At 36.0% G+C, this 27853-nt stretch overlaps 1 protein-coding gene across 1 annotated transcript in view; it reads right to left on the bottom strand.

Annotated features, from left to right (window-relative positions):
• Window positions 1-12802: 12802 nt before the first annotated feature.
• CTTNBP2 (cortactin binding protein 2) overlaps window positions 12803-27853 on the bottom strand; it is a 229946-nt gene continuing 214895 nt past the window's right edge. The window contains 7 exon segments of the mRNA XM_025045859.1: window positions 12803-13664; window positions 13667-13855; window positions 18327-18428; window positions 19547-19679; window positions 23264-23324; window positions 26335-26520; window positions 26879-27084. Of these exon segments, the coding sequence (XP_024901627.1) occupies window positions 13635-13664; window positions 13667-13855; window positions 18327-18428; window positions 19547-19679; window positions 23264-23324; window positions 26335-26520; window positions 26879-27084 (907 nt within the window). The 3' untranslated portion in view covers window positions 12803-13634.

The raw sequence follows: 27853 nt of genomic DNA, 5'->3' as shown, positions 1-27853 counted from the left end.
AAGCTGGGCTGTTGCCACTAAAAAAATAAAATAAAATAAAAAAGTTGAGCGCGTTAGTGTTGAAAGAGAGGCTGAAAACTTAACGTTATGAAGGAAAGAAAGATGTGAATGGACAGTACCTTAGAGTAGCCAATGAAAGGGCTCTGAGGGAGGTTGGCTCTTCTCGCTCAGATGTAGAAACTCTTGAGAGATTCCTCTCAACCCCATGTGACAACTCTGTTTTCATTCTCCATACTTTATTCTTTCCAATTTGTTTTATTATTTGAGGGCTGGGGAGATGAGCTGGCCTTCCTTTGATTTAAGGTTCTTGCTTTTTAGCTTACAATTAGCTGAGTGTCTGGCTGTCTGAGTCTGCACACAGAGGCCATTCAGAGCTCCACTGCAAAAAGCAATCCCATCTTTGATTCAATAATTCTTTTGAACCAGGATTTACAATCCTTATCAAAATCTTTTTCAAACAGTACTTACAGTCATCCTGTTCATTAGGTAAATGCCAGGTGAGTAAACATTGTCAAACACTTTCCATGCTACCTTGGTAAGAAAGCATCTAAGATATGGCTAATTGACCCATGGCTGTAGGAAGCTCACATAATAGTTAACCACTTTTCAAGATTGCTTATAACTACTAGGTTGCTTGTGACATTGCTCTGACATCCTATCTTTAGGCTTCCTTGTTCTCACCTACAAAATGTGATAAAAGGGTTACTTGATCAATGTCTCAACTGACCAGTTTATAGACCACCGAAGCACATTGGCTGATCATGTCCAAGTTCAGTCCTGAACTTCCTCATAGTACAAGCCATGATAGCTGGATCCTCTTCCTCGTCCCTTCCATTCTGACTCACTCTTAGAGACTTTTGCAATTAATTTAGATAAATGACCAGTTCTCAGGGCTAAGGTTAAGTATCTACCAAAGGAATTTACTATGATGCTAATAAAGCTTAAGTTCATGGACATTCACTTGTACAAGCCTCCAAATATTTTCCTCAGCAGCTGCAGGATAAAATATTTGCCAGAGCATGTGTTACAGATACAGGGCACTTTCCCCGAAGCCCTGATGGTCCCAGGCCAGTCCTACCTGTACACCTTTAAAACAATCCTAGTAGACCTTATCCAGGATCAAATTCTATTTACTGCCCCAAAGAGAAGAATCTGAGTGAGTCACTGCTTCGCCCTCCAATCCAGACCACCATGACTTGGCCTGCATGGTCACCTAGCCTACTCTGCCCACAACCAGAAGCACCATCATAGTAAGAAAGATGCAGATGTGGCATTAAAAAATGAAGCTAAAAATTTTTTTTGTCTATACTGTTAATAAATCAAAATAAATTCTGAACAACTCTGCTAGAGTCAAGACTAAATTATCTTTCTATTTTTTCTGTAGAAAGTTTTACAATACCATTGCCATGTGAAAAGGAAAACAATTTATGTATGGTCCGTGAAAGAGTACAATCCTTAGATTGAAACTTTTTGTTGTTATTGCCGCTGTTTTGGTAATGACTTTACTGAAATATAATTCACATATAGACAGGATGTCATACAATTTTTCCATTTAAAACCATTACTATTCAATGCTTTTTAGTATATTCACAGAGTTGTGCGATCATCACCGCAATCAGTTTAAGAGATTTTTATTATCTTGAAATGAAACCTCCACACCTTTTATCACTTCCCTCAACTCCTCTATTTCCCCATCCTAACCAATCACGAAACTACTTTCTGTCTCTACATAGTTATAAGTTTTTTAAAGAAATTTAGAGTGTTCTATGGGAAGATTTAGAAAAAATTTTTTAATATATTCTGTGGCTTGGATTTTTCCCACTTCAATTACTTGGTGTGGATAAACAGACACTGGATCCTGTTCTCTGCACTCCAGTTGGCCTAGCACACACACTATTTACTTCAAAATTAAGGCAGAACCAAGTAGAATTTTCTAAGACTTTATATCATTATACCAAAGCATACCATTGAAAAGGAAAAGATATCTGCATTATGATTAAAGAATGTCTTTGCTTTTAGATAGGTTTTCTTTCTTTTTTACAAAAATTGATCCTGCACGGCGTGTGGTATAGTAGAAAGGTATATTACTTAGGACTTACAATCACAAGAGATAGGAGTCTGACTCACACTGGCTTAAGAAAAAAGAATAACTTATTAACTTATGTGAACCCAGCGTTCCTTAGGTAGTGCCAAATCTAGGTGCTCAAACCCTATTATCAAGATTCAGTGTTGTTTTCTCAACTGCCTTTCTTTGTGTTCACTCCCTTCTAAGGCAGGCTTGCTCCTTGAGGTGGCAAGGTGGCTGCCAACAGCTCCAGACTTACAGTTATCCTCTCAACAACATTGGTAGTAGGGGGAATGATCTGGACTGGGTCACAGGCTAACTCTCGGAGTTGGAGAGTGAGTCAGCTCAGCTTGATCCTCTTGACAGCAGGGAAGGAATTGGTTCCCAGGAAAATCGGGTATGGTGAAGCAGGTGAACTGGGGGCAGGTAAAAACAAAGGATCATGATTAAAGAGTGTGTCAGCATGACTCATAAAATCTGGGCTTTAGTCTAATTTGTACTAAGTGGTTGTATTACTGAAGCAAATCACTTAATCTCTATAGGCCTAGATTTTTCATTCTGTAAAATGACATACCTGCAGAAAAAGTACTCAAAGTTCTCTGTTAGTCTAAAATTCTAATTCAATAATAAATTGGCTAGATGTTTTGATATCAATCCAATTTTCCTTGTTAAAATCAGTACAATAACTTTCATGGAATAGCAATGTATCCTACAGCAAATCTAGTTCTGTCTGGAGTAATAAGGTTGTGTGCTGTCTTTGATATTGAGTGTTGACTAGAAGAGTGAGAGGTTTCTAACTCATTTTTTAACTTTCCAGTCTGAGTTTAAATACTTATTTTTTGGAAGAAGTCATGCTGGCTATAAGGTTGCTTTCAGTACTTTCTTTATGTTTATATCTACCCTTGTGGTGTTACTTAGAGAATCAATGAATTCTTGGAAGTAGCAGGGATCAATCAGGAAAAATGAGGTAGAATCAGGTTGCTAGCAGTAATGACCCTTCTGATATGCTGCTAAGAAAAGAAAGGAGCTATCATCACATTCATTAACTGAGCTGAAGAAAAGATTGAGCCCAAAAGAAAAATCTTAAGATATTTAATTAGTGCCATGACTAGTAGTCAACATAGGCAGCTAGGCTAGCTCATGGCATGATTGAGGACAACTGGGAAAAACCTTGGCGGAGAGGAGAAAAATTCTTAATGTTTTCATATGGCACATGACTTTTCTCAACTAGAGATTCTTGCTTTGGGTGTTAAAAGCCTTTCATTTTAACAAGTTTTCAATCAAAATGCAAGTATCTGTGTGCCCCATAGGTTACTGAGACTTAAATGTTAATTAAAAATCAAGAATTATGAATTTTTTAGAAGTACCATCAAAACTTTTATGCTTCTGCTGTCTGTAATATTGGCAATGTATATCTTGGCTTTTGACTTTGATATATATAGATGAGTCACTCCTCTAGGGTTTCAAAGCAACACCTCTTGAATTTAGGGCAAGCTCTTTCTCAACTTGGACATGAACTGCAAGTATTCTAGGCAGGTAGACTTTTTTTTACAATGCGGGGCAGGCACTATTTACATGGAATGCTTTATAAATGGTGTGCCCTGAAGCGTAAGTCTGTTGATGTTTCTTTAAAGATACTACACTGGCTAGACTCCACAATATACAGATTGGCTATTCCCAAGGGGAAATGGAGCTCGATTTGAAATTAAAAAGCAGGTATTTGATCTTAGTTCTATCCCAAAGTACTATATGCCACCATGAATCTGGGCCTCATTTTTGGAAAGTCTAAAGTGATTATGAAGGACATCAGTCAGGGAAGGTGTGAGAAAGAACAAAATAATGATCCATCTTGGTAATGCAAATGTTCCAATGAATGGGGAAGATGTGAACTTTACAGAGTGTAGGCTTACACTGAAATAAACACGTAAATACCACAAGACGTCCATGACTGACATGACTGCCCAGGGTGAACAATGTATAAATGATTAGTTGGTACAGTAACGCTCTTCAAGTACACTGGATAGATATTAGGTTTAAAGTATTTAATGTATAAGGACTTATACATTAATATTTAAAGGATTAAGTGAGATATAAATTTATATTTAGCACCTCGAAAGGAAAGAAGATGGTGCTGTGTTCACCCCACGATGACCCACACTTTCCGCAATGCCATTTATTATTATTTTTCGGTGTCGGGGGTGCTCTTCTATTATCGAGCTACTCCATATAATGACTCCAGGAGTTCTAAAATTTTAAACAAAAGATATGTAGATAATGATTTTAGTGGTGCTCATGGTGGTGGTGGTAAGATCTTATAGCTTTTCTTGAGAGGAATTTGAACTAAATTGGGGTTCCTTCTTAGACTAGGACACCCCCATAATATCATTATCATTGCATTTTTATTCATTCTCGTCAAACATTTATATATATTATAGTACTACTGTATATTGGTACTAGTAATTGGAGATGGAAAGAGATGAGTAACGCACAGATGGCATTTGCCTTCATCTAGCTAATAGAGTACCTTCTGCTTGGTTATTGTAAATATTTGGCACAACATTTTTTCCCCCTCGAAGTTACTGGACTCAGTTAGGATTAGCTGGATGAAACGTCTCTTGTGTTTCCTTTTTGTCTTATTCATTTTTCTAGCCTTTGGTCCATTTTCCCTGTGGCTTTGTTGCTCCTCACTCACTTCCTATTCCAACAAGTTCTCTTTCACTGCTTCCATCCCAGCACCTGGGGCATCTGTTAATGTGAAGAACATCCCTTCCCTTGTTGTAGATGATTACTTCCTTATAACTAAATGTAGAGATTCTGATTCTATTTCTCAGTGTTCATCTTAGAGGGGAAAAAAATACTAATCTGAGATTGAGGTACTTGATAAATTATGGAGGAAAGATTCTGTAGTTAGAAGGTACTTTTGCTCCAAATTAAAAACCTAAGCTCGCAAAAGTGAAGCGTCACAAGGTCAATGAAGCAAATCACACAAAATACCACAATGTATCACATTTTAATAAGACTGTTCAGAAATGAGGAAGAGAGGGGCAGGAGCATCTCAGCTCATCACTCAAATTACACCACACAGGTGTTATATATTACACTAGTTTCTATGTCATTATTCACAAGGACAGTCTTAAAAATGCCACAGTAAATTGTCAGAAACATCTGAACAACAAACAGATTTGACAAAACCAAGTCATGCTGCTTTTGCTTTTAAAAAATATTTTACTGAAAATATTATTATATTTGGACTTAAACACAGTTGAAGAATTTGTCAGAAAGAAATAGACTATTGATTGTTTAGACCCCTTGGCACAGATGCACAGAAATCAAATTAATTTGATCAGTCTTTTTTTTACTTTCTAAAGTAAAGAAAAAGGCCTCATATCCCATATCAATGCGGGACCATCATGGAAAAAATTCAGCTTAAGGCAGAGTGATTTGAATATCTGTGTACTGTTTTTAGTTTAGAGGACAAAGCAGATACGCCAGAACTTTTGGGATTAAAAGGGAAGTCATGTGTTTAGAGAGCTTGTTGATGAAAAAAAAAATATTGCTAGAGTTTTTCTTAGGATTGCTTTAAATAGGTAGATTTAGGAAATATTGACTCAATATGAAATCTTCCTAGTCACTAACAAGTTATACCTCAACATTTATATAGATCTTCTTTAATTTGCAGCAATAGTTTGTATTGTTTATAGGTCTTGCACTTATTTTATTATATTTATTCCTAAATATTTTGTATGTTTGATTTTTCCCCAGCTTTATTGAGATATAATGGACATGTAACACTATATAAGTTAAAGGTGTACAACACAAAGGTTCGCTATATCTATATATTGAAAATGATTACCACAATAAGTTTAACACATCCATCATCTCACATAGTTTTAATTTGTGTGTGTGATAACTTTAAAGATCTATTCCCTTAGCAACTTTTAAATATACAACATAGTATTGTTAATTATAGTCACCATGCTGTGTATTACATCCCCAGGACTTATCTATCTCATAATTGGAAGTTTGTACTTTTTAACCACTTCACCTATTTCCACCAGCTCCACTCCCACCCCCACCTCTGGCAACCACAAATCTGATCTGTTTCTATGAGTTTGGTTTTTCTTTTAGATTCCACAAATGAGATCACACAATATTCTCTTCTTCTGTCTGACTTATTTTACTTAGCATAATGCCCTTAAGGTTCATCCATGTTGTCATAAATGGCAGGATTTCCTTCTTTTTTATGACTGAACAATATTCTCTTTTATGTATATATAGATACAGATATATTCACATAAATATATATGTATATATGCATGAAACTAGAGATAGATATGTATATATACATATGTAGATTAGATAGATTTATAGATGATAGATAATAGATAGATAGATAATCTCATTTTCTTTATCCATTCATCCATTGATGGCACTTAGGTTATTTCCATGTGTTGGTTATTGTGAATAATGCTGCAAATGAACATTGGGGTGCAGATATCTCTTTGAAATAGTGATTTTATTTCTTTTGGATACATACCCAGAAGTGGAATTGCTCATAATTTTTTGAGAAACCTCCATACTGTTTTCCACAGTGGCTGCACCAGTTCACATTCCCACCAACAGTGCACAAGGGTTCCCTTTTCTCTACATCCTCACCAACATTTGGTATCGCATGTTTTTGATCATAGTCTTTCTAACAGGCGTGAGGTAATATCTCATTGAGGTTTTGATTTGCAGTTCTCTGATAATTAATGATATCGAACGTCTTTTTATGTATGTGTTGGCCATTTGTATGTCTTTTTGGAAAATGTCTGTTCAATTCCATTTTTAATTTGGATTTTTTGTGATTTTGCAATTGAGTCGTATGATTTCTATGTATACTTTTGATATTAACCCCTTATCAGATACATGATTTGCAAATATTTTTTTCCAATTCAGTAGGTTGCCTTTCATTTTGTTTCATTTTTCTTTTCTGCTATGCAGATGTATTTAGTTTAATGTCGTCCCACTTGCTTATTTTTTATTTTGTTGCTTGCGCTTTAGGTGTCATACCCAACATAATATTTTAAAATTTACGTATATTACAAAATGATCACCAAAATAAGTCTAGTTAACATCTGTCACTATACATAGTTACAGAATTTTTTCTTGTGATGACAACTCTTAAAATTTATTCTTTTAGCAACTTTCAAATACAGTATTATTAATTATAGTTTCCATGGTATACATCTCCATTACTTACCTATTTTATAACTGGAAATTTGTACCTTTTGATTCCCTTCGCTCATTTTTCCCACCCAACATGTCCCCATATCTGGCAACCACCAATCCATTCTCTGTGTCTTCATCGAAGCATTATTTACAATAGCCAAGATATGAAAGCAACCTAAGTGTCCATCGGTAGATGAATGGTTAAACTAGATGTCGTACATATGTACGATGGAATATTATTCAGCCATAAAGAACAAAATCTCACCATTTATGACAACATGGATGGACCTAGAGGGTACTATGCTAAGTGAAATAAGTCAGGCAGAAAAAGACAAATACCATATAGTTTCATTTATGTGTGATATCTAAAAACAAAACAAAATGAAACAAAAACCAAACAAAAAAAACAAAGGAACAAAAAAGTAGCAAAAACAGACTCATGGAAATAGAGACCAAAAGGATGTTACAGCTTTGTAATATGTTTGAAATCAGGAAGTCAGATGCCTCAGCTTCGTTCTCCTTTTTCAGAATTGCTTTGGCTATTCAGGGTCTTTTGTGGTTCCATATAAATTTTAGGATTTTTAAATATTTCTGTAAAAAATTACCACTGGAATCTTGTTAGGGATTATATTGAATCTATAAATGGCTTTGGGGAGTTTGAACATTAATTCTTCCAATTTATGAATCACGGGATATCTTCCCATTATTCATTTATCTATCTATCTATCTTTCATATTTATTTGTCTTTCTATATTTATTTATATCTTCAGTTTCTTTCATCAATGTCTTATAGTTTTCAGTGTACAAATTTTTTACTTCCTTGGTTAAATTTATTCCTAAGTATTTCATTGATTTTGATGCTATTGTAGATGGAATTGTTTCATTTCTTTTTCAGATAATTCGTTCTTAGTGTATAGAACTGCTACTGGTTTTTGGATGTTGATTTTGTATCTTGTAACTTTACTGAATTTGTTGATTAGACCTAACAATTTATATGTGTTTTTAGGATTTTCTGTATGTTAGTTTTTGTCATCTGCAAGCAGAGTCAATTTTACTTCCTTTTTGATACTAATGACTTTCATTCTTTTTCTTGCCTGACTGCTCTGTCGAAGACTTCTAGTACTATATTGAATGGGAGTGGTGAGAGTGGGCACCCTTGTCTTATTCCTGGTCTTAGAGGAAAAGCTTTCAACCATTTACCATTGAGTATGATATTAACTGTGGCCTTGTCATATATAGGCTTTATTAGGTTGAGATGCATTCCCTCTATACCTAATTTGTTGAGCATTTTTATCATGAATAGATGTTGAATTTTATCAGATGCTTTTTCTATACCTATTAGATGATCATATTATTTTTAACTTTCATTATATTGTGATTTATCACATTTATTGATTTGCATATGTTGAACTATTCTTATATAACAGGGCCAAATACCACTTGATTATGATCCTTTTAATGTGCTGATTGATTTTTGAATGTTTATCAAAACTTACATTTCCTGATACAAACCTCACTTGGATATAATGTAGTATCTTTTCTGTATGTTGCTGGATTCTAGTTGCTAACATTTTGTTAAAGATGTTTGCATTGCTGTTTATGAGGATTATTGGTCTGTAGTTTTCCTTTCTTGTAATGTGTTTGTTTGGTTCCTATTTTGAATTAATTGGTTATTTTTTATTATTTCAATTTTACCTATACTGTTGATATGCTACTTATATAATTTAGGTTTAACTTTAGTAGTTTTTCTTGGGTTGACAATGTGTCTTTTAAATTTATTACCTTGTACCTTCAACCCTTCACGTATAATGTTAAGAACCTTGCCACAATTACTACCATTTCTCTCCAGCTTATCCCATCCTTTGTGCTATTGTTGTCATACATTTTACTTTTATTTAAATGTCATAAACTCCATAATTCATTGCTTGTTACTTTTTTTTCTTTTAAATAATTATCTTTCAGATAACTTAAAAATAAAAAGTTAACTTTACTCACATACGTATCATTTCTGGCACTGCTCATTTTTTTTGGAGTGGGGGTAAATTCCAAATTTTCACCAGATATCTATTATTTCATCTGAAGAACTTCCTTTGCTATTTCTTGTAGGAAAGATCTGTTGATGAGAGCAAGCTTCTATTCTTCTAAAAAATTGTCTTCATTTTTTTGTTGTTGTAAAATTTAGTCTGATTTCAAAGACTTAGTATGAAAAAATAATTTAATATACTACAATACTTTTTTATATTACTTTTTGAAATGATAATATTTTGGATATAGTAGGTTAAATAAAATATATTATTATAATTAACTTCATCTTTTTAAAATGTGGCTACTAGAAAATTTAAAAATATATATGTGGCTCACATTTTTGGCTAATATTACATTTCTTACGGACAGCTCTGATCTGTCTAAACAGTCTTTTAAAAACAAGTGAATGCCTAACAGTTGCTTAAATGCTTCCAGTGACTTCTCATTGTGCTATAGATTCTTACCAGAGCCTACACCAGAATCCAACCTCTGTCAAACCAACCACCTTCCTCTCTCTCTCTTAGTTCTTCTCCTGGCTGAATGTGCTCCAAGTCCACAGGCCTCCTTCTTATTCATTACTCTTTTAGGGCAGTTTCCAGTGCTACTTCCCACTGGCTTCTCCATACCTTAATCTCTTTTATCCTTCAGATATAGAAGTGAATGTTCGGTCCTTGGAGACGTTTCCATGAACTTTTTTGCCCTAAAGTATTCCTTCCTTCATGGCCTTTACCAAGTGCTCTCTAGCCTATCACTCTACTGATTTCTTTGTAGAACATGTAGAACATGAAATTATTTTGCTTTGTTTATTCATTTACTCACTATCTCACACTAATAGCCTACAAGCTCCAAGATGGGAGGCACCTGGCATGCTCTAACACTTTATCCCCAGTCTCTAACTCAGAATTACTTTACTGAATGAATAGGATCTGAAGCCACTCTGAACAGATGTAAACTTTTGAATTATCTCAGGAGAATCATATTTATAATTTTTTTTAAAAAATACAACCCAAATAACTTTTATGGTATGTTTAGTTAATTTCCTTACAAGATATGAGAATGTATAAGAACAACTATCAGTATTTCTAATTTTGTTTTGTTTTTTCCTCCTGAGAAAAGAAAAATAGTATTTCCACTGAAGATATTGAAGCTCAGAGATATTAAGTATCATCTTAGCTTTGTGGTCAGAATTTGAGCTCTTGACTCCTGATATTTGAGTGTTAGCTTGACTCTTAAAGACAGAATAAGTATGGTATATAACTCTACATATCCCTTCTCAATGTTTCCCTAGTCCTCTCTCTCAATTTAACACTTAACAGGTACGTTGGTCCACAACTAAACATATTTATTCATTAAAAAAAAAAAACAAAACAAAAAACAAAACAAACAAAAAAACTAAACTAAGAGAGTATACCTATGCAATTATTTACACCTTTGCTACCCGTGGGATGGTCTCTGAGAAAAATGATCTTGCAAAAGGGATGAGATAGAATTCAGAAAGCATCACATAACTCCAGAGAGTGACTTTTCTGTAATGGGTGATAGTCATTAACAACTTGTGCCTAAACCAGGTGGTGGCCAGAGTTAGCCTATTGAATTTAATTATCATTAACTGCCCAGGAAAAATATCGTATTTGTGAAAATTTGACCTTGCCTATAAAACTTGGATAATTTTCCTCATAGTCAGATTTTATGAAATGTTTTCTCTTTTACATAAGCAACTGCAAAATGTATTTGTCTATTTTGGAGACACTCATCTTCAAGCTAAAAGGAAAATGGAAATTGCTAATGTGTTTTAATTTCCAATTAGACATTTTTATCAATGAGTTGTTCCATATAGCTATAATTTAAGATATGATGCTTATAGCTGCCAGTATTATTTGTGACTTGATTTTTACCTTGAAAAGATGTTGGAATGCCACAACGAATTCTGAGATAAATTCATTACTTCTTATCAGTGAGGGAGGCAACTAGGAACATTTTATTGTGTTACCTCATTTAATGCTCATGGACACCTTGTAGGGTTGTCATGATCCTATTTTACTACTGAGAAAACTTGATTAAAGAGAGTAATTTGTCTTAGGCCATACAACTAATAAATGGCAGTGCTCAATTCAGCCCAAGGCTGTTTAACACCAGACCTTTTTAACCTCTAAACACTCTCAGCCCCACTAGGTTTCCTTATAAGGTATTGACTTTCAAAGAGTTTTGGCCATGACACACAGAAAATGTTTTGCTTTACATCACAAAGTAGTATATGCATGCATATAGCTATATAATGGAAACAAAAACTTCACAAGCAGTTCTTTTATTGTGCTACTGTGATGTACTCTGACACTTTGTTCTATTTTTAAAAAACTGCTAGTTTTAACTCATTAATTCATATACTGAATTAGCAGATATCTACCTGTATTTTGAAAGCCCGATCTAAATGCCCGCTTTAGAATTTTGCAGTTTGCCAATTATAGTGTGCATATGGTGAATTTTATTGAAGAATCAAAGCTGTATAGATCAGCTACTATAGGTCCTCTGAATAATGTATTCCAATTTTTTCTTTGGTCCTTAGTACACTAATGGGATCTTTCTTCTGAAAAGCTGCTAAAACAGGATGTCTAATCACTATCAAAAAAGTGATATAATCTAAACAGGTATATAACCAGGAGGAAACACACAGTAGAGTCACCAGAATCTAGATATATTGGTCTATGATTTTGAACAGTTTTGTTCCTAAGATTAGTTGTCTTTTTGTAAAAATACTTGAGAGTGTCAACTATCTTTAGGGCACCAAGAATTTGGTTCCAGCTCAAAGGAGTTATTGTGTTCAATTCTCAGACTGTTTCCTCCGGCTTCTTGTACCTACCCACCCACCTTGTCCCCTGCTCTAGTCCCCATCAGCCCCATCCCACTGCACACTTTCCTGTATGTGAGGTCAGAGCTGTACACCCCCAGGATTTCCCTGCAGAGACAAAGCCCAGAAAGAATGCTGGTCGTGTTAGAATCCAGATCTACCGTGACAGACCTTCCTGTACTTCGCCCCTTGTGGTGTCATCTTGACAACACAATTTTTTAAAGCTACTCAGACATTCTTGTAAAGTTTAACACAGTATCAGTGCACACTTCAATATAAACCATTCTGATCAAGAAAGGGGTTTCAATACTCTTAGACAAGTGAATGATTTTTGGTATAAAATTGTACCTTTTGAGGGATATCTATGAAAAAAATGGTGTTTCGTTCAGTGAGCACCTTAATTCTAGAGTTCCATTTAAATGTTCATTTTTATTTAAACCAACTATCTAACAAGGGTGGGTCTTTCTGTGAACAGCTAGTGGAATACCAACACGTAGGACACATTTTATAAATTTCCCTAAATTGAACACAAATATTCGTTGCAGGGATAAAGTACTACAGCAACATTATTTCGCTAATTCAATATTTTATTCGATGTCAAATCATCTTAACTTTGCGTTATATAAGAGTAATCTCAATAATTTTAGAAGAAACAGTTCTAGAAAATATCAATTTATTATCAGTTGTGCCACTAGAATTTAATCGAAGAGGGAGTTAACTCTGAATTAATTTACTGAAGCATTTACACAGTTATTTTTTATATATACTTAGGTACAAATTTTTTGTAAGAAAGATAACATTTTTATTGCATTATATAATTTTATGTTTTACAGTCATAATGCAAACTCAGAAGCATAAATATACATGATGCAACCGATCAGCAAAGTAACCATTAAAAGATTTTAAATGTAAAACTGGAATCTAACAGGCAAACTACTTAATATGGCTTTTAATGGAAAATAACTATTTAAAAATGATTAGTTATTGCCCCGTTCTAGTCACTCCTCAAGTGAACATAAAATTATGATCTCCATTTAAAATGGTACACTTTAAGCCAATGTTGTATACACATTTTGTAACATGTAATATGCAATATGATTTATGGACTTTCTTAAATATAAACATATGTACATATATATAGATATACAGTACACAGACATTTGTTTTAACACCCCTGAACATGTTGATTAAAACTATTACAATATTTCTATTATAAAACTACTTGAAAAGTTGGCATCATTTCTTGGTATTGAAGTTTAATCCTACAGAATTGAAAAAAAAACAAAACAAACCCAAAACGTTGGTTATAAATACATTCTTTACAAAAAATTGAATAGTGGTCCCGCATTCATACTTTATATTACAGTGAAAACATTTTATTCATTTAAAGGATTTACATCTTGTCATTCTTGGTTTCTGTGTGAAATATACAGAAGTTAAGAGTGAGAATATTGTAGGCAGGCCTATTTGTAAGGTTTTTCTACTTGTTCATTTTTGTGTAAGTTTCAAATCTCTTCTTTTGAGTTGTTGTTTATTTCTATTTGCCTTGTATTACTGCTGCTGCTGCTTCTTTTGGTGTTCTGGGAACACTGAGTGACTTTACTTCTAGGAACAGGAAGAAAAGATTTAACTCTTGAAACACCCAACTCAGTCTTTGATTTACTGTTGCTGCATTCGGTAGTTTGATGGCTGCTGAGAGGACTGACCTCCTGCAAGAGAAGAGAAAGAAATTTGTCCTATTTGACACTGTTACCAGTTTCTACTTTCAGCCCTAACTCTTCCTCCTCTCTCTGTCTCAGAGCACACCATGTAGGAGTTTCTCCTTAAGCAAAGTTCTAATGAAAAAAGACAAAAGACAATGGAGAGGAGAAGCTGAATAATTAACTTCCTATAGACCCACTCCCTGATTTTCATTAAGCCCTTCGTGGTAACACAAGTGTGCAAGATACAGGGGCCAGTGAATCAAGTGCCAAGGAGTCTGGTATCTTCTCACCAAGAAGAAGCTACATGGAAATCATCAAACTGGACTAACTACTTGTGAGCAGCTGTACAAATCAACTGTATCACCTGTGTGAGTCACCTAACTTCTGCTTTCAAATCTGTAAACTGAAATTCGGATTATTACTCAACAATCAACAAATATTTTTGAGCATTTAACTATAAGATGAGCACTGTACTAGGTGCCTGGCATATCGCAGAAAACATAAAAGAGAAACATCCTTGCTCCATACATAGTGATTCAAGGCTTCTGCATATCAATTCTATAATTAGCTGGCTCAAGATCTTCCTTGACTGGAAAGTGCATGCTCTCATTTTTCAGTGTTTGTTTCAAAACTCTCATGATCACATGCTCCATGTCTCTTATTCTGCCCAGAGGAAACTGAGAGCTGGACAGATAAGATGATCTGCCCACAGTAACAGAGTGATAAAGCTGGGACAAAACCTCAGGCTCTGAACTTTCACTCAAGGTGTTTTTCCCCTATATTGCACTAAATTCTGCCAACCAACAAACATTAAGTGAAGCCTGCTGAGTGAGCTGCTCCAAATGCCTCTGAAGCAGTGGACACTGATTACAAGATTTAAAATGTAAAATAGGAATTTAACAGGAAAAACACTTAATATGGCTTTAAATGGAAAGTAACTGGCTTGAACTGGAAGGTGGATTGTCCTGGGTATCTTCTTAAATCTGTGAAACTGTGACAGTCATGGGCCTAGTAAGGCCAACTCCACTGGCAATTTAGTCTAAAACACCAGCAAATTCAACACATATAGTATTCAGAAGACATGGCGCATTATAAGGATAATAGCTAATTGAATGATAGAATCTATGAGGAGGGGAGGTGGATGTTAACTATAATTTTGCCATAATCTCTGACCTTCCTCTAGAAATCCACAGGCGCAGTGAGTGCCAAGGCCCAGATAGAGAGAAGGCAACAAATAACGTGTTGTTTACTAATCTACCCCTTCATCTGCATCACGAAGGCAAGCAGTGTGCATCTTTATGGTCCAAGGCAAGAAATGCTCACATGACATGAAGTACCAAAAAGCACCATAATAGCTAAAAATGTTGGGGTGTTGAGGCTGTGCATGGATCCGTGAGGCTGACTCAGTCCGTGGAGGTGTGAGGGTGGAGCAGGAGGAGGTGTGATGAGAGTGTGGAGAATCACTGGCTTAGTGAGGCTAACGATTCAATTCAAGGCCAAGAGTGTGAGAATTGGGCAAGTGATTGACACACAGAGCGATGTTCCTGACATGATGGCAGCCAAGCACAGGTTTTGAGATATTTTCCCCAAACTAAGAAGTACCAGAGCCCTGGACTAGGAGAGTTAAGAATGTTTAATGCTTCCTGAGTACCCGAGTTCTCTTTATTAAACATATAAGGTTACTATCGGTGTTGTCCATATTAAGCTAAAGAAAACCTTCACTTTGTATAGAAAGACATTGCCTGTAAATAGCCTTGAAGAAATATTATGTCAGAGTCATTCATTCATTCATTCATTCAATACTGAGCATCTGCTGGAAGCTAATGGGATACTATAATCCCTGCTCTCTAGATGGGGCAGAAAGTAAAGGAAAACACTGTAGGGAAGATGGCTCTTTAAGGACATATAGGACTGTGACAGGTGACGAGGAGAGAATGGGTTTCATAAGTAGGGGAAAGGGTGAAGACATACATGGGGAGGTGTACGGTGTGGTGTGAGAATAATAAAGTACATGTGAAAACAAGTTGCGTGAAGGTATACAAACCCCTCTTAAGATATATTTGGAAAGAAAGCAAGGGGTGGAAAATAAGGAGGATGACGGATCAGAGCTATGTTTTAGGACCGTGGGCCCAAGCCCCAGCTGCACATGAGACTTGCCAGGGACCTGTAAAAACCTCAGTGCCCAGGTCGCACCTCAGACCAATTACATTGAAACCTCTAGGGACCAAGTTGAGGCATCGGGGATTTAAAAAAAAAATCCTCAAGTGGATTTAATTATGCAACCAAAGGTGAGAACTTTTGCTTTAGGGGATTAATTTGAATTTCATGAGAAGAAAACATATTTATTAGTATCTACTTTTCCTACTGATGATTTAAATACATGTGTGTACTTTTTTTTTTTTTTTTTAATTTAGAAGGTTGGCTAACATGCCGCCTGATTAATAAACCCTGCTACATTCCTTTACTGTTGGAGCATAAGGAGTTATATTGTGGCAAATGAGGTGAAGGATAGTTTCTGATCCTTCCAATGGATAATGGTGACTGCCAGGCCCTTCTATGGCCACACAGGAGAAAGTGATTTTGACTAAGTCAGAGAGCTCTTCTAAAGAGAATTAATTCCTGATAACAGAAGAAACTGGGCTCCTAACCAAGAAATTCTAGCTGAGTTTACGAGGATAGAAAAGGAATGAGCCTGCCAAGCGTTTAGGTTGCCAAGTGAGTGTTACTTTGCCCTCTGCTGGCAGGTTCTGAGAAAAACATCTAGCCATTGAGGGAGGTCCCCCTAAAAGTGATCAGTGGGGCAAAGAAAAAGAGCAGAAGCAGCTGTCCTAATACCCGCATGGAATCATCCATTTAAACAACCACATAGTTCTTTTGTAAGAGCCCAGAAAGTATAAAAGAATCCATTTTTTTAAAGGCCCTTTTAAAACAAAGCTGTCCCAAGCTGCCCGGGACTCACTGCACGTTCAGTACTATTTTTATGGACAGTACCATACTGCAGTGACATAATATAATCATGTGACACTGGGGTAGGGGTGCAAAACTGTCTCCATTAGACATTTAAGCAAAAGCAGCTGGTCGTTACCAGTCAACATTTTTATATAGGACAGTAATATGGCCCTGTGGAGAAATGGTGGCTCATTGTCCCTCTTCCTAGACCGTCATGGCCCCTTCTACTGACTGTTCCACAACAAATCCTAAAGAGTGGTCCTGGAGGCCCAAGACATGTGCTCTGAACCAAAGCTCAGGGATAGCCCTTGAACAAAATATTTTCCAGCCAGAATTCTCAGTCATGATTCCAGGTCACCTCCTTAAGTCATCCTCCCTTACATACTCTCCAAATCATGCTTTTACTGTGCTTCCAACCTATTTCTGATTGAAGAAAAAAAAGCAGACATATGATGGAGTGAGCCAGCAAGGTCATGCTCGTCTTCACCGATCATCATGTTATACAGTAAAATATGTAGCAGCCTTGCCAATACCTCCTCGCCCCCCATCTCGCCCCCACCCTGCCCCCAACACATACAGCTAACAGCGTTTCACATGTAACTAATGAGGACTGAAACCTAATGAAGCAGTGAGAGAGCAGAGACTGAGGAGCTCAGGGCTGTCAGGTGATCAGATAAGGATTAATAATTTAATAGTCTCACCACGCTCACTTTATAATCTTTCTCTCTGCACTCCCCCATACAGGTCTTTGTAAGTATCAGGGGAGTGCATAAGAACAGAAAGTGAACCACAGTTGACATAGCTTGGTGAACAAACCATATATTACTAAATGCGTCTACAAAATCTGCATTCTCACAAAATAACTACTGGGTAGTTTTATTGTTTCTGTTTGCCCAGGAGCACCATGCTGGGCCATCTCTTGCCATTTGGTAACCAATGGTAGCAGTTATTGCACGAGGATAATGATGAAGTCTTTTGGAATCCTGGCTTCTATCTGACATTCTGACTTGTTTTTAAAGGGCATATTAGGGCAAGTTAAGAAATTAAACTAAAAATGAGATTTTTTTTTAACATGTAAAAGGTCTTCATGTTATCACTCAGCCCTTTGCTGTAATTAACTTCAAAATTTCAAGATGCAGGAAATCTTGAAAGTTCTTAAATGAACAAAATACATTTTAAAGTGGAACAACCAAGAAGACAGAAGTTACATTATTTCCAGCTTTGCCATACATGAATGAAAACAAATGAAAACTTTCTCAAAAGATGCCTAAAATTTTGGAATAAAATTTTAGGTATCGAACAGAAGGAAAAAAAAGTAATGCTTTTCTGTTTCATTCTTTCAAGTTATCATCTAAACAGTAATTTTTCTAATCTTGATTAACTAATGAACACATTTACCTTTATCCTATTTTTCACTTTATCACTGTGGTTTAAAAATAACTGTGTGATTCACGCTAAAAGAAGATTTACAAAGTCAATTCCAAAGCGATCTTTCTTTGTCTCATTTTGGGGAAAAATGGGCACTTACCTTTTGTGACACTGGCATTCTTAGATTATTAACAGTTGCTGGAAATGTACAGTTGTTTCCCAAACTATCAAACATCCTTAAATCATCCCTGGAATCTGCAATCTGGAAAATATACAATTTATCAAGTCATGTTTTCACAGTCACACTGTTGCACACACAAGGCACAACTGAAAGTCACTGTGGAAAATCCATAGCAGAAGTGTTATCTTGCTTGTCTTTCTCGACCCGCAGAAGCTCTACAGAATTTCCCCCTCGTTCCTGTGCTGTTCACATGACAGACTTGAGGCTTTCATGGAACTAACAGCAAATACATGAGAAACAGTCTCTAAGGAAAGAGAGTCTATTTTAAAAAGTCAAAAGAAGATGAGCCCTATAGCAAAAAAAAATCACTTGGCAAGAAAAGAATATAAAAATTGCAAAATTTTAATCATTACCTTATTGTCTCATTGGATATTTCAGTTCATTTCCAGCAAGGTTAAATAAAATGGTTAATTCTACTTTGTCCTAGAGATCACAACTAGTAAAATGTAACAGCTGAGTCGTTCAGTGGAAACTGCACAAATTATAACTACTTCTTATGCTTCTTTTCAAGTAAAAAGCATATATCAAAGAAGTCTGGTCCAATTTCCTGCAGATATCACAGCATTAAAACTGGCTGAACTTGATTCTGTTAATGCTTTCTTTGAGATTTTGGGTCACTGATTTCCATATTTGGATCTCAATTTTCACAGTGTAAAGACTACGACCATAAGCGTTATACAAGCCAAAATTTTTCCTATTTTAAAGAAAGTTGTTGCTATTGCTCTGTATATATATCATGAGTCTCTGTGATGCTCTTACTGATAGATGATTAATGTGCCAAAGTTAGGAATATGAAAAGAAAAAAAAAGCCTGAGGAAACTTAAATTCAGGGTTATATAAATGCTGTTTAAATGTGTTAGTGTGATTTGTGCTAATGCAATTAACATATACAATTTTAACTTCATGTTTTTTAGAGGAGTTTGGAAAAGCAAGCTGTCTTAAATAGAACATCCTTATTGTATAAATGATATTTTCTTAGAAAGGGTTTTTCTAAGCAAGTAAGGACTATTCTGATCTGGAGCATTAACCATACTATTCTACAAGGCACTTCTTTCAGGGAATGAGTTAGGATGTGGCTCCAAGAAGTCTCTCTGCTGTTGGGTGGAGCCATTCAACATCTTCCCAGTTGTACCGCTTACCTTGCTTATATCAGATTCAGATTTGCTGGAACACATACTCTGAAGTTCCTTGACAAGGTCTGCTTCATCATCCGAACCCAGACAGAGTCTTTGATTCAAATTCAATGTCGATGATAGATCATTCTCTAAAGACCTAACACAAAGTTCAGAAAAGAGTTTTTCAAAGTGAGAACCACAATCCAGTTCCCAATATGTAAATGTAGACACTGTACCTAATCTTGGGATTTGGTGTAGGGTAGAAAATTGTTTTTAAAATCCTTTAAATGAGTTCAAAATGTCATTCAATGCACAACCCACTCACATCAGATTCTAATAACTCCTACTCAAAATTCTCAATAGGATAAAATTTTATTCACAAATAAATCCACTTTGACTTTCAACATTCCAGTCTCCTTATTCTTCCCTCTTCTCCTCTGTCTGCAAGGCCAGATAAAGCTAACACACTAAACACCTGTGGTGTAGGGGGCAGTGTGATATAAGGGAACAAATACAAACTTCAAACCTGGGTCTACCACTTACTAGCAATATGGTCATGAGTCAGGTTTACTTTTTTCATTTTTCTTTTTTTTTTTTTTTGCCTCCTTAACACCTCAGTTTCTGGGTTCATTCCTTATACGTGCATTATAGAGTTACTGGGAACATTATATAGGCTATTGTACACAATGGATCTGGCAGTGAGACTGGCAGAAAGAGGCATGAGATGCTGTTTCCTTATCTCCCTTCTCTCTCTCCACCCTCCCTGCTTCTGTAATTCTGCGAACCAGGGGACAGGGTCCTAAATGTTACCTGTCAAGTGAAAGGGCACGCAATTTATTGGGCTATAATGGGGAGTATTTACAAACTGTTCAAACACTTCTAGTCTATGATTAACCAAATCATTCCTTATACCTCAAAATTTGTAAGCTGAAATAATCAACAATTCCCTATAAGCAATATAATAAAATTATCAGTTAAAATATTTAGCACCTAAAAGTAAATGTCATGCTGTTTCTGTAAATCTTAGCATTAAAAAAAATCAGTCATCTAAAGCCTGTTTAAAATGGACAAATGCAGGATTTTACCATATCTACAATATCTTTATGTCAAGTGCATTAATCATAATCAAGTTTGATTAAAAACAAAGCCAATATTTCTAACTTTTTCAATAAACTAAAAGTAAAATAGGCTTTATATTAAGCTTAAGAAACATTTTTTAAAATATTTCATTCATTTATTAGATCTCAGTTTAATACTAGCATTTGAAAGACCGCTATTGCTTTTTTAAAAATTATATTAACAGTATAATAGATTTTGCAGTAAAGATAGCCAAGTAGGTAAACAATGCTTGTCTCTTCTCATGACCATGTCAGAATTACAACTAAACTACAGAACAACCATCACTGAGAATCACCTGAAGTCTAGCTGAACAGAAGTTCTACAACTAAGGACATAAAGAGGAAAGCCACCTTGAGACTGGTGGGAGGGGCAGAAATGAGAAACGGGCTGGTCCTACACTCACATGTGGTGTTTAAGGACTGGGAGGGATATCTTGGATATGGTGGTCCCCCTGGAGGAGTGAAGGGTCCCAGCCCCACACTAGGCTCCCCAGCCCAGGGTTCCAGTGCCAGAAAGAGAAGTCCTCACAACTTCTGGCTGTGAAAATCAGTGGAGATTTTGGCTGAGTGAAATGGCGGGCTAAGGGAGTCGCTGACTCCTCTTAAAGGGCCCGTGCACAGATTTACTCACTGACAGACTCACTTGCTCTGAGGCCCAGCACTGTTGCAGCTATTTGAAATGTGACAGGGACATACAGAAATGAATTGAACTGTCTGGCTTTAGGGTGAGGGCTGGAGAGGGCAGCTTTCTTCCAGACAGAAGTGCTAGCAGAATCCATTGTCTCTTTGTTGAGTGTCCCCTATTGTGGTTTACAGCCCAGGTGGCCACGATAGCTGAGTTTCCATCAACCTGGCTGACATTAATATCCCTGCCCTAGCGATTCCCTGAGACTCCACCTCTCCCAGTGTATGGACCCACACAATCCGCTTCCACTGGCTTTTCCATACAAATGGCCTGTCTTGGCTCATGCTACAGAATTCCCTAAAATAACTCAAAGGTTCACAAAACCCAGATAAGCAGCATCTGGCCTTGGCATGCCCTGTACCTCTTGATGAGCAGCCCCACGCCCGGCACTAGCAGTAGCCGGCTTCAGTTCATGGCTTGGCTTCTTGAGGTACTTCCAAACCCAGTGAGTATGTCAGCCACCTATGGACTGCTCATGTCAGGTGGCCCTGGGCAGGGCACAGGCTATAGCTTAACTTGAACTGTGGTGAGGATCCTTCCAGCGGGGTTCTGCACTCCCAGTAGCCAGCTTTGTACTGAGCCAGAGCATCACCAGGGCTGCATTTGAGAACAACACACCCAAAGGGCAGACAAAGAAGGCACCAGAGCACTGCTAAAGCAAATCCTGCTCCAGAGGGTCAGCTCCTGCACAATAGCTACTGCACTGTAGTCACTGGCCAGTCCTCACAACCAATCAGCCTGAGGGTCGATCCCTCCCATTGATGTGCAAACAGCAACCAAGGTTCAACTACAATTGGAGGGCACACACAACCAATACAAGGAACATCATTTAGAATCGAAGGACAGATAAATAACTTCCCAGACAAGCAAAAGCTAAAGGAGTTCATCACCACCAAGCCGGTATTACAGGAAATGTTGGAAAGACTTAAGAAGAAGAAAAACAAATGATTAAAAATAAAAATAATAGAACAGCAATAACTACATATCTATTAACAATTACTTTAAATGTAAATGGATTAAAGGTTCCAATCGAAAGACAAGGTGGTTGAATGGATAAGAAAACAAGACTTCTACATATGTTGCCTATAAGAGACTCACTTCGAAAGACACACAGACTCAAAGTAAAAGGATGTAATAAGATATTTCATGAAATGGAAATTAAAAAAAAAAAGCAGGGGTAATACTTATACCAGACAAAACAGACTTTAAAACAAAGGTTATAACAAGAGACTCAGTAATTCCACTTCTGGGTGTTTATCTGAAAAAAACCCAAAACACTACTTTGAAGACACATGTGAATCCAAATGTTCATTGCAGCACTGTTTACAAAAGTCAAAATATGGAGGCAACCTAGGTGTCCATCAATAGATGAATGGATAAAGAGGTGGTACATATATACATGGTATATTACTCAGTCATAAAAAAGAATAAAATTTTCCCATCTACAACAATGGATAGACCTAGTAGGTATTGTGCTGAGTGGAGAAGGTCAGACAGAGAAAGACAAATGCCATATGATTCCACTTACGTGTGGAATCTAAAGAACAAAATAAACAAACAAAACAGAAACAAAGTCATAGATACAGAGAACATTTTGATGGTGGCCAGATGGGAGGAGTTTTGGGGTGATAAAAAAGGGGAAGAGATTTAGAAGTTCAGATAGGTAGTTAGGAAAGAGTCATGGGAATGTAAACTATAGCCTAAGGAATATAGTCAATAATACTGTAATAACTATGTATGGTGTCAGATGGTATTAGATTTATCAGGATGATCACTTTGTAGGGTATATAAATGTCTATTCACTATGTTGAACACTTGAAACTAACATACTGTTGAATGCCAACTGTAACTGGAAAAAAAACCCAGCATAATAGTTGCACAAACTAATAATCAGAACATGTATCGTTTGCTCACAGTTAATTTGAAAGAGGAACTTACTTTTGTTTTGACAGAGAATTCCTGTTAAAATTCAGCTGTGATGTAGTCGTATTATTGATACCTGTTTAAGGAAAAATGCAATCATTTAAATAGAATGAATCACTGACCCTATGCATCTTGAACTTGAACTCTGTATTTAAAAGAAATAGACCATGGGCTCTGCTGTAGTTTCATTATGTTTGGACTGAATCTATCTCAAGGGATTTCTCTTCAGGGCAGTGGGTGTGGATGTAATTCCCTGCACAGCCATTGTAAGAAGGTCTCATATATTTACGACTAAAGTCAGTACAACTGACACCACCCGAGACTCTATTCAGAATCCTGAATTTTGTTTCTAGCAATGGCTCCTCTTCTCTGTCGTCAAGTCTCTATGTCCTAAGCTCTTGCTCTCAAAGCATCTTAAGAGGAGTTTAATATCTGCTTTTTTCTACCTCTTCCATCCAGCACTGACTGTGTAGATCAGATGCCGTTTTTGATGTGTGGCCCAATAATGTATCACGGTGTGTGTGGCATTAGTAGTGTACCTGTAGAAATTTAACTTTTAATTGCTTTGCACCATACAGAATAGAAAATATGAACAGTATACAAAATGACAGAGAACAAAAAAATATCAGATTGCACTGCTTGCATTAAATATTTTGATTTGTATCAGTAATATATACACACAAATGCATAGGTTTGTGTGTACTGGTCATGATGCAAAGTATATTTCTCACTGCAGAGTATAGTCAAAAATGTTTAAGAAACACTGTTATAAACCATTTCAGACTCCCCAAAACGTCTGTTTTTATAATACACACTAAATTTTATAAGCTCATTAAAGTATTTAGTTGCTTCTGAGTGAATTCTAAAACTGTATGCATATTGCTAACACAAATTCTCTCTAGAGAATGATTTTGAAAAGTAAATTGACTTTAAGATCTCCTCACTAAAAGCAGATCATCAGAGACAATCTCTGTATTAGTTTCTTTACTCATACTTTTGTCATTATTGTCAGAGAGTATTGACTAGTTAGTGGCTTTTCCGATATACCAAAAGTGCCCAGGCCTGTAACCTGGTATCATGCTTTCCTGTTTGGGGTCAGGAAAGGAAGAGGCTATGTCTTCACCAAACTTCATGACCTGCCACAGTGACCTGCATGGAATGCAAAAGGGTTCCTATTTTGATATATTTTTAAACAATAGTTTCAAAAAAAGCCCCAAATCAACCCAAACATTGTAATAATTTGATATTGATTGCAATTAATGAAAAAAATTAATATTATAAAAATATAATAACTAGAGAGGTATGTAAATCTTTGGTTCTTGACCAACCAGGGGTTCATTCACCTAACCATGATGTGTGGTTAAAACTCATGGCCCATGAATTTTATTTTGTAAAATTGGTTTTTAGATTTTATAAATCTTAATGTTTTAGTCAGTGTAAACTATGTCTGCACACAATTTTATTAATCTTTTGAACAGGTTTCATGTTTCAAAGAATATCATATTTGATATTATATCAAATAGCTCTAAAACTGAAAGGATTATTGAAAATATAAATACATTTAAAATCATTTATAATTCAATTTTTCTTTTATTTTTTGATATTTTACCTGATACAGTTTTCTGAGATTTATTGATTTATTGATTTTGTCAATACTGAAGTATACATTGACAATGCTTATTGTTTGGTAATTATTTGGCTCAAGGAAGAAGTTGGTCCTAAACCCTATAGAAATTGTAATAAACTTGGATGTGATAGCGAAGAGCCTGGATGGTGTCCATTTATCTGAGTGCTTGTGCATTATTATTACATGGGCCACAGGATTAGAGTGGCATGGACCGAAGAAAGCAGCATTGGATTTGCAAGAAACAAAAACATGGATTGAGAATTCCATGCTTTCAGGAGAGGGGATTTGGAGCAGGTAGCCCAGGGTTCCTGAACCTCAGTGTTGCTGTCTGTATATGGAGATGATAATCCTCATCTTAGATCTCTTCTGCATACTCTAATGAGATTAACAAGTGAGAGGTATAATCCTTGCTACAGAAAGTCACCTGGGGAGACTCTATGCTATACTGGGGGCTGAAATCTAATGATATTCTCTAAATCTAATCTTGGGAAGTAATGGCAAGCTCTTCGGGTCAGAATATATCCCATTAAAAATAAATAACACCTTAAAAAAGAAATTTTTTATGTTTTAAGATTTTAGGCATCGTAGTCTCTTATTTAGCAACCCCACAGCTATAAAGTTGGCATAAAATTACATAAAACAATAAATTGGGGGTTGAAGGGGCTCCTGAAAACCTAAAATTGATTACGTATATCATAAATCCACAATGCATATGAGGTTGGAACATCTATTTATTCTTGTTCAAACATAGATTTCCCTAAGGGAAGACATTTATAATTTGTATAATTTTTGATATCCTATTATTAAAATTTAAAGGAGTAGATCTAACACCAGACATAGATGTCTTATGTCTTCTTTGTTAGAATGAAAACTTGCATATTCCTTTTTTATAAATGATGTTCCATTATATAGAATCTGTTTAATGATTTATTAGAATGTAAACTCTATAAGGGCAGGAATTTTTACTGTTTTCACTGCTCTATTTCCACTGCCTAGAAGATAACCTGGTACATGTTACATACCATATATGAAAAAGAAATATGTAAAACTGATTCACCCTAAAGGCCTTAAATGGTATGGAATATATCTGTACATATACTTAAAAAAATTAAGATTGGCTTAGGGATGACACATTAAAAGAGAGAAATATGCCAAAGTTCAATTATTGTATTATGTAAATTTAACTGTAAACAGCACAAAATCTAATAAAAAGGTCATTATTAACATGGTAAAGATATATTTAATTTCAAAATTCTAGTATAAAAGATTATTTTTAGATAGGGGGCTTCAGAATATTTTTGGAAGTATATCTACTACATACTTTTATTCCATGAAAATGTGCTCTGAAAACCTCAGAATTTTGTTGAATGAACAGTGATAAAAATAAAAGCACACTGGCATTCAGAAACTAGACCCTGAGTGTCCACGTACCTCTAGGTGGCATGCCTGCCCCTCTTACCTTCCTCATTCAGGTCCAGCTTATTCCAGGTGGGTGAAGAGAAGCGGCCAGACTTCTTGCGAGGACTGGTGCTTGCCTTTCTCCAGGCACCACTTTCTCCTTTCTTTTTGCTACAACTGTTATAACTCGAAACTATAGATAAAGGGAAATTTCCTCCTTTGAAATCAGCTGTATGCTGGTCTAGCTCTGAAACAACACAAATCATGTTTTGCCAAAAAGGAAGGCAGTGATAATACAGTTTCACAGAATCAAACAAAATACATCTGCCACTCTCAAAAGAAATAAGACTCTTCAAAATGACAGGCATGCTTAATACCCAAGCAAAGGTTTTGTGAACCAGCAGACTTTACTTAGAGGTCTAAAATTTCAACATGAGCCAATAATTAAAAAACAGAGAGTTCTAGAGCAATAGTGTGAAATGTCCACTGAGTCAAGCTAATTGCTCTAGTTACAAACAGAGAAAAGAGAGCTCTCTAATAACAAATTCAAACAAATATTACATAAGAGCATGAATTTCCTCTTCTTCCAGCACAAACCCACATACCTGCTCTCTGGAGGGGACAGCCATGCAGAACAGCTTTATTGAGCAAGATGCTGAGAGCAGCTTTAACCAGAGCCTGCTGTCCTTGGCTAGGGTGTTTCTTAGCAGTTGTTTGCACAAGGCCGGGTTGTCTTTTCACGGAGGCCCTTAACAGTATTGCTTCTTGAACTCTGGGTGCAATGACAGCATTCCACAGCTTAGACATCCACCTTACAAGAGACGGGCAGACTCACAGTTAGCACCAGGCCTCTCACGAATTACACACCACTCTACAACAGACAGTCTGAAGACCATGGGAAAAACATAAGTGTTCTTATAGATGTGCTACCTTTCCCAAGTAGTTTTGCAACAAGTGAAATTATCCAACCCTAGAATTCTTTGACATTGCCCAAAAATACAATGGGTTTCAAATGAAACTATTTACATGTCCCTCTCCTTTCACTTTATAAGATCCTTAAGAGCAGGAATCATTGCTTGAGTATGTGTTGGATGAATGTATGATAAAATACATGGAAAAGAAGGTAAATTTACAGACAGAAGAAGGCTGGAAAATAGATTTCCTATGAGTCTATGTCTAAATAGCTTAAACTTATTTGCCATATTTCCTTAATAAGACATTCAATAGATGTTAATATTTCTGAAAATGGGATATATTTAATAATCTTTGGCAAATTAAATCTATCTGCACCAAAGCAAGGGCTCAGTGTCTGCACGTGGGAGAGCTTAGCCCTGTAGAGAGGGGACTGGGTCAACCAGCTGTCGCTTCAGGTGGGCCTTGCATTAATAGCTGTAGCAGTGAGAACTCAGCTCAAATTTGGAGTACCTAATACCAATTAAAATTCCTTCAAAAAGATTACATTTTGTTGTAGAATTAAGGCTGTAAAGATAGTCTCTACAGAACCAAACCAGTATTACAGGAAATGCTGGAAGAACTTCCTTAAAAAAAATAGAAAAAAAAAAAAAAGATCAAAAATAAGA

Source organism: Pteropus alecto, unplaced genomic scaffold, assembly GCF_000325575.1.
Source record: "Pteropus alecto unplaced genomic scaffold, ASM32557v1 scaffold22, whole genome shotgun sequence".
NCBI classification, from domain to species: Eukaryota; Metazoa; Chordata; class Mammalia; order Chiroptera; family Pteropodidae; genus Pteropus; species Pteropus alecto.
This window is presented reverse-complemented; position numbering and strand designations above follow the sequence as displayed.